Here is an 8,128-nt window from a genome sequence, read left to right as displayed (position 1 = left end):
AACGTAAACGAGTAATAATGTATTTTTCAATTTTCACTCAGAAGCCAGAATTCATTCCCCTGCTTTGCTCTGTGTTATGATCGGCGGCTGCTGAAAGCAAAAGTGGTCTTTGAATTTGCTGTTCTTTTGCTATGGAGTTAGAATCATACTACGAAATTTCCCGCACCGCCGACTTCATTCATACCCGCAACTTCACCACAGTCGCATTGCAGGTATTAGAGCTTGATTTAACGATGAAAAGTTTCGGTCTTGTGTTCTTCGAAATCTTGTGCTTCGAGCTTGATTTAACTCGAGTTATTGCTCCCGTTGGGTTGCCGATAACTATTTCCTACTCGATAGTTGATTTTGATTCTCTTTCCTTTCGGTACATGCTTATTCATATTCTTCTGAGTACCTCAAACAGAATTTTGAGCTGGAATTTATTTTTTTGAACTCTCTTATGTTTAATTCTGACGCCCTTTTCTTTTCATTCGTTGTTTTATTACTTTAAAAATGTTTAGTTCCCTGATGAGCTCTTGAAGGATTCAACTAGAGTTGTGAGATCTTTAAGGGACAGGCTTCGTGAGCTTAATGAATCTGATACAAATCGAAGCGACAGCGGAAACGAGGTTAGGTTGTTCATAATGGCTGATACGACTTACGGTAGTTGTTGTGTTGATGAGGTTGGAGCATCTCACGCTAATGCTGATTGTGTCATACACTATGGACATACGTGTCTGAGCCCGTGAGTACCGATATACTATGGACATCGTGCTTTCTAACGCAAGGTTTTTATTTTCTTTTCACCTTGCACTTGCAGTCCCCTTAGAAATCAGCATCTAAGTTTTTGACCTGTTTCTGCAAATGTCCGCAAGTGTTTGTGCTGTTCCTGGTTTTTGCACTTTTTAGTGAGAAACTATAGTAACTAAAAAACTTGTCATCCTTGGAAGTGGATTATGAATGAAGGTAGTTTAATTTGTCATATTAAACGATTGGTGGGTGCATTTAAAGTTTTTCGTTGCAGTATCAGCATAATGCTTCGAAAGTCTCTAATAGAAATGATATGGTATAAAAGTCTTAAATATTTTCTGAAATACTATTGGCCCTGTAGATAAGTTAATTAAATGAATTATTTTATGTTATCAACCATCGCATTAGAGGTATGAGGCATCGCATTTATGGCTGGAAAGAAATCGTCGTATTTTTTAAGACAAGTCTCTACTTCTTGGCATTTTTTTTTGTAGAAGTGTACAACACACTGTTTCTTGGTGGTGCATCAATTACAGGAAATTCTTTTGTAACTACAATCTTTCAACGTTTATGGACAACTGGAAAGCTTTTCTTTAGTTTTTCTTGGGTGGGGTTATCTCTACTCCAGCCCTTAGGTCGTTTCCTTCCTTTGTGGTGGTATATACAGGTTTCTTATAACAAAAAAAAAATAACCATCGCATTAGAGGCATCTACATGGTTATGCTAACTGCTGGATGATTGAACATTCCCCATTCCTCGTGATTGAGCAAATTTGGTGCTGACTTGACTGATTATAAGTGCACCTTTGGTAAAAGTGGAGGAGTATCTGGGTGATAGTCATGATTAAAACCACGTGATCTAGTAAGGCGTTTGCATGCTTGGCTTTCTTTATCATATGGAGTTCTGGATTACAGATCTTTGCTTGGAATATTTCTTACCTTTTTCTTCCTTGTTTAGGGTTCTTTGTTGATTTCTTAGTTTAACTTTAATTTGAACATCAATATTTATTTCCCTCCTGAAAGATTGATTGATGATAGTAAAGGTGTAACATACAATGTATGTTATTACTTTATATGCTTTACTTTTTCAGACTTCAGCATCTGGCTTATGGAACAGTCACTTACAGTGATTACTGGTTCACTACTATTTCGCAGTCTTACAATAACTTCTGGTGTTTTCAGGACAACAACTCTACCAGCACTATTTGTTTTTGGAAAGGATTCAATCGATGTCTCTGCTTGTGCCAAAACTTTATCTCAGTATATTTTGTCCAATGGCAAGCCTGTTTTGGTATGCATCCTTGATCTTAAATCACTGTTTCTTTTTTGTTTTGGATAAGCATACCAAATTCATTAAGAGGAATGAAGGAACAATAACAACAACCTAGCCAACAAAAAGCATAGACCCAAGCAGCCAAAACAGCTTCACTCCAATAAACTTGGGTGCTTCAGTTATTTACAATAAAAAAAGGTCATGTTACAAAAAAGAGTAGTAGTATTAAAATGAGCCAGAATCTTCTACACCCATAAAAACCATCTTGTTTCTCTCTAACCAAGTACACCAAAAAATACCTAGGAACCCAACTCACCAAAGAATTCTCCCTTTGTTGTGGAAAGAGGGCGGGGTGGGTGGAGAAGGACCTCATAATTATAGCCCAAACTCCTTTAGACAGGAGGCCACCCCAAATACCTGCCAAAAATAACTCTCCTACATCTTATGATCAAAAGGACATTTCCAAAGCTGTGATCCAAATTTCAGATGCTTGCTTGCAAATAACAAACCACTTTGTCCTGAGAACAATCAAGAATGATCTTTGGATAAAGTCTATGGTGTCAACTTTCCCTAGACTTATTTGGGGGCTTGACCTTGTAGCTTTGAACAAAAAAGAGACTCCTATTTGTTTGGAGAACAATGTTGCAAGAGAGCGACTCATGATAAAAACGATGACTCGAGAGTCAAAATGTTCTTACCTCTAGAAGCCAAGTAGAATGGACAATATAGAGGATAACTCAATTGTCTCTAAATTAGGAGCTCTCCTAAAATTGAATATTGAGTATAGTCCTTTGCTTGGTAAAAAAGAGAAACAATCAGGGATTATTTACTCCCTAATTGCAAAATGAAGCCATTCATTTCTTAATTATATCATAATTCAATCAGGGATTATTTACTCCAACTAAGGTTGCATTTTTCCTTTTTCTAGTGGTTGTATATTCACTCGAAAGCTTATACTCTGAAATGTAGTATCGATGTAGCTTCAAGATGTTTATCTAGGAGTTTGAAAGCTTGTCTATCTTCAACAGGTTCTTTTTGGGTTGGAATATGCACATTCAGTGGATGATCTTAGGAAAAAAGTGACAGATTCATTTCAGACGAGTGATTTGAGGTCAGAATTGGAAGTTCATTTTGCAGATGTTAAATGTTCAAGTTTGGATCCGTCCTTGCATCATGAGAATGTTGCCAGAAGTGGGGAACAAGTTGCCTATGCTGAAAGTGGGAGTTCTGAAAATATAGCTGGGACCAGATATCACATTGGAGGCTTGATTTGGAATTTACCCAGACAGCGAAAAATAGAGGATTACTCGCTTTTCTGGATTGGTTCTGAAAATTCAGCCTTCGCAAATGTGGTTCTGACATTTAATTGTTGTGAGATAGGTGCGTGGATTGCAATGTTCTGCATTGAAGTTATCTTATTAGCTACATTGCTAAATTTTATTGTATGTGCCCATTTATTATGACAGTGTGTCCTCGATCATGACCCATGTAGCAGTGGTTCCGGCAATTTTGATTGTTATACTAAGCTAATCCATAAATTTCTATTCTCACAATTGGTCTTAACTTCATTGTAATTGATTTTAGTCAGATACGATGCAAAAGAAAGTTGCTTGGTATCTGATGTATCTAAGCATAGAAGGATCCTCAAGCGCAGGTAACATTGACACCGCACTCATTCATTATTTATGTTTATTCCCTTAAACTGTTTGTTGTTGATATATTTGCAAGGTAGCAATTAGCGTGTCTTCTGTTGTTGCAATTACATTCTCCAGTCATAAGTGGGTTTTTTCCCCTTTTTTGGGACAATAAAACTGGATACAGTAAACATCTTCTTGTTCCTTGTTTTTTTTTTTTAAATTTACTTTATCTTATTATGTTTTAGCAGATATTACTTGGTGGAGAAGGCAAAGGATGCTGCCATTGTTGGAATTTTGGTCGGTACTCTTGGCTTAGGTATGTATGACAATAAAAGAAAATTTTTGGGCATATTGTACTTGATAGTCGAAATGTCTGAATTTTCATGTAGTATAACATTTTATGGGATCAAAGATTAAATTTCTAAGACTAATTAGAAATTCTTTTATTTATTTTGTTTTTTTTTTCCTTTCAATTTTGTGTTTGGACGATTCCCCATTCTTTCTTCCTTTTATTTATTTTGATATGGAAAAAGAGAAAGTTACATAAAAGAGGGGAAGGTAGGTGAAATATAAGGGAGGCAAATGCTGCATTCAAAGACTGAGTTTCAAGAAGGTTCTCTAGTTTGTTTTCAACCATAAAAATAGGGTACTTACAAAAAAGTTTAGAAAGATCAATCCAGGAGGTGGTAATAGAAGCGACGGCATCCCAAACTTCATTCATGCAACTTTTTACTACTGAGAAGTGAGAACCCTCCTATTTCTTTCCAACCAAGCTTTTCAAATGGAGGTCACAATACAATTTATCCATAGAAAACTGCACTTATCTACTGAATGATGACTAGAAAAAACTTGATAGGTAAATCTCATACTTTCCCAAACAGTGGTCAATTGTTTAGTTGAGCAATACCTCGTGTGCTTTGTTGGTAGCAAACCAAAGTCTTGGGCAAACAAATGTATCCTATAGGCAGGGTACTGGTACAATACCTTCTATTACATCTCAACCAAAGCAACTCCTTTCCAAATGATATCCGGTTATCCACCTCCAGCTCTGGTTTGGTAATGCCAATCTTCCCTACCATCGTCAAATGCTCAAAGAGGGGGATGCCATCCACGACAACCTATAGTTGCAATTAACTCAAGCACAAGATATTATGATGAGCAACACTAATGAGCATCGAAGAAGATTGAGTCTATTTGACGTTGCAAGTTATAGTGAAAAATAAATGGAAAGTAGAGGGAAAATGAAATTGGCTCATAAACATTATGAACCTTTCCAAGTGGAAAAAGAAGTGGAAAAGTGGCTTATGGCTTCAATTCCTGGAAGAGTCAGGGATCTGTCTTGTTTAGTGTTTTCCACATGTCCTAGCTCAAAGCTACAAGGGGCACAAGTTTGAGTCCTACACCCTTTTTAGATTTCCTTCTTCTAGAGGTTGGGACTACTTTTAACCCTACTATGGTAATGGGAGTTTGCTCTGCTGGGGATACTTCCTTGGGAGATGAAGAGGCTTGTATTCAATGGGAAAGTAAAGAAGTTGAGGAATCATCATAGGAGCCATATGATTTACTCAAGCACTTTCCTGTTTTTCATCTTGAGAATAATGTGAATCTTTCAGTTGGGATATTGATAGGAGTGGAAGCCACTGATATGCTTCGTGTATACTTGGATAAATAATTGTGGAAAGAAAATTTTTTCTAAAGTAGTGGCAGTTGGGGTGATTTTATATATAGGAAAGGGAGACCATGAACTTGATGGGACAGGAAAAGTGATGTAAGTGTGTGCGTGCACAGTAGGCAATAGGAAGTGAGCCCTCTATTTTGTAATATCGTTAGAGTAGGCTATAAGAGGAAAGGGGAGAGAAATATAAGTGAGAGAATAGTTAGGAATTGCAGTGGGGAGATTCAGAGCTCAGGAAAGTTTGAAGGTTCTGTTAACCTTTTCCTATCCACCTTATTTTGGAAATGTTACTAAATTTTTAGACCAAGATTGTTAGAATGTTGAGCATTGAATGTTGTATTTTTTTTATATACGCTCATCTTCTTTATCTATTCAGCTAATAGGATTTTTTTCTTCCTTCCGTTGAGGTCCGAAGGAATATTGTTCTAGCCTATGTATTGTGGATTTTAGAAGGCCTTTTAATTTCATGATGGTTTATGCAGCTGGTTACCTCCATATCATTCATCAGATGAAAGAGCTGATCACTGGAGCAGGGAAGAAGGCTTATACTCTTGTTATGGGAAGACCCAATCCTGCTAAACTTGCCAACTTCCCTGAGGTTTTTGTCCGACTCAAGCTACTTACTTTGGGTTCTTTTCCATTGCTTTACTGGTAGTCTAATTCCTTAGCATTTGTTGCAGTGTGGTGTTTTCATATATGTTTCTTGTGCCCAAACTGCACTAATGGATAGCAAAGAGTATTTAGCTCCAGTCATTACTCCATTTGAAGCGACACTCGCTTTCAGCAGGTACCTCTAATGTTTGTGTTGGTTCATCTTTAATTTCTTGAGATTGTGCCATTTGAGATGTCTTAGTTCTGTAAACTCAGGGCCAAGTTTTGGTTCAAGTCCTAATGAAGCCGAGATGGAACCGTCCTTCTATTTATGATTTTCTTATGAATTTTCTCCCCAATGATGATTGTAATATCTATATGCGTTCCCTTATATGGCCTTTCATGAAGTTATCAAGCATGCATAGAAATACTTTTAAATTTGCTTGCTCTAGAAGACGTTATAAATTCCTTTTGGACAGATGCTTTTCGAAGTTAGTGATGGACAAACTATTAAATTTTGGGTAGGTGTTCAGTGCAACAGAAATCTCCTACCATTCCTCTTTCTTAGATTTTAAACTCTCACAGATTCTTAGCAGTTTTTAATTCATTCTTGCTGGAAAACTGAATCACGAGGTTGGCTAGTCAGGTTCACAAGTCACATTTTATTTTCCAATATGCTGGTGAACATGAACATATGCAAATATACAATCAAATGTACAGCATCGTTGTAAATGGAGAAAAGAGTATATTAACTTCAGATGTAAAATAAAGAGGGGATATTTTAGCTCTTATTTTTAAATTCCATTGAGATCTTAATTGAAGAATGGCAAATTTTACTTGTCCAGAGGAAGTCAGTGGACAGGTGCCTACGTTATGGAGTTTCAGGATTTGATTTATTTCTCAACACCTAAAGAAGGAAACCGATCAGATGAAGCTCGATTTTCTTTCTTGCAGGGCGGATACGTCGAAGATTGTGATTCCCAAGGTACTGACCCTTCATGTTCATTGTTCTAGCTCTTTTTCATGCTGCAAGCAAGTGCTTTTTACAAACTTTTTATACAACAAATCTGTTTTCAAAACAGAACATGCTGAGGAAGAAAGTGAAGCTGGTGCTCTTGTAAGTGCAACAGAGAAGGCTCTCCAGTTACGCGATAATCAGAACTCGCTAACTGTGGGAACTGCCCGAACTGGAGCAGAATTTTTTGCAGCACGTTCCTTTCAAGGTTTAGATATTAGCAATGGTGGTTCCCAGCCAGAGCCATATCTAATAGGGAGGAGCGGGAAGGCGTCCGGGTACCGAGACGAGAAAAACAGGCAAGAGGAAAAATGTTGAAGATGGGAAGTGAATTGAAGCAAGTTTGTAGGTCCAGTGCAGGTCGGGGAGATGCCATCAAGCTTGGGAAAAGAGATTTTGAGTGACTAAGTTTGTTTGAAAGAGAATTCTTAAGATAGTCTTTTTTTTTTTAAATAAATTTTGAAGTAGTTTTGAAAAATTGGGATAAATGACTGATAAATATTAATATTATTGTGCCCAATCAAGTTACTATTTATAAACTTAACTATAGGAGAAAGAATAGTTTTAGAACAAATCATTCATGAAAACATAATAAAGGAAGAATAGTGTTATTTTTTCTATAGTAAAATTATATTTTGATCTGTACAATTTTATTTTAGTTTCTAAATTTTTGCACAGTCTGCCTTAATTTGGTTTAAATCTTATTTTAATCTTAAATTTCTGTGTTTATTTTATTTTGGTTTTTAAAATTTTAAAAGATTTATTTTAGTCCTTTTTTTAGTACAACATATTGGAGAGGGGATTTGAATTTATAACTTTTAGATTGAAAGCGTATGTCAATTACTATTGAGTTAGGTTTGTTTTGGCGTTTATTTTAGTCATTCAAATATGAAAATAATCATTTTATTGTTTTGTCACAGGTTGTTTGGTTTAAGGTTTTACCAAATGCCCATAGGAATAGGATTGTTGGGAATAAAAAATTACTATGTTTGATTATGCATGGAAATATTATTGGATTTTTGTAGGAATAAATGATGTAGTCGTTGGTTTTACGAGATTAATAATCTTGGGAGCCTATATTAGTTAATAAAATGATTAAAAAAAAGAAATATGGTTTTTTTGAAAAAAATTATTATAAAAAATTAATTGATTGTAAATAATCAATGAATAATTAATTGTACTTATTAAAATGAATCCTTAGATATATTT

General features: G+C 35.8%; 1 protein-coding gene across 2 annotated transcripts; it reads left to right on the top strand.

Moving 5' to 3' along the window:
* LOC111024887 (diphthamide synthesis DPH2 family protein) lies at window positions 1–7,439 on the top strand. Of its 2 annotated transcripts, XM_022302704.2 has the most exons (10): window positions 1–212; window positions 501–724; window positions 1,911–2,019; window positions 3,030–3,381; window positions 3,586–3,655; window positions 3,887–3,954; window positions 5,796–5,911; window positions 5,994–6,100; window positions 6,750–6,889; window positions 6,987–7,439. In XM_022302704.2, the coding sequence occupies exons 1-10, from the start codon at window positions 132–134 to the stop codon at window positions 7,235–7,237; spliced, it is 1,518 nt and encodes a 505-aa protein (XP_022158396.1). In that variant the 5' UTR covers window positions 1–131; the 3' UTR covers window positions 7,238–7,439. The 2 variants fall into 2 exon arrangements, with proteins under 2 accessions (XP_022158396.1, XP_022158398.1); XM_022302706.2 differs by lacking the exon at window positions 1–212 and having other exon boundaries at window positions 608–767.
* Window positions 7,440–8,128: the final 689 nt, after the last annotated feature.

The sequence above is a fragment of the Momordica charantia genome (genome assembly GCF_013281855.1).
Source record: "Momordica charantia cultivar OHB3-1 chromosome 5 unlocalized genomic scaffold, Mcharantia_2.0 BLBB01000005.1, whole genome shotgun sequence".
Lineage (NCBI taxonomy): Eukaryota > Viridiplantae > Streptophyta > Magnoliopsida > Cucurbitales > Cucurbitaceae > Momordica > Momordica charantia.
Note: the sequence above shows the minus strand (reverse complement) of the source record. Positions and strands in the feature narration are given on the sequence as shown.

Bases quoted from the DNA above. Each gene is read 5' to 3' on its own strand.
- LOC111024887 (XM_022302704.2), top strand. From the start codon at position 132: ATGGAGTTAGAATCATACTACGAAATTTCCCGCACCGCCGACTTCATT. The intron at 213-500 runs GTATTAGAGCTT...AAAAATGTTTAG, and splicing joins TCACCACAGTCGCATTGCAG to TTCCCTGATGAGCTCTTGAA. The intron at 3,955-5,795 runs GTATGTATGACA...TGGTTTATGCAG, and splicing joins GGTCGGTACTCTTGGCTTAG to CTGGTTACCTCCATATCATT.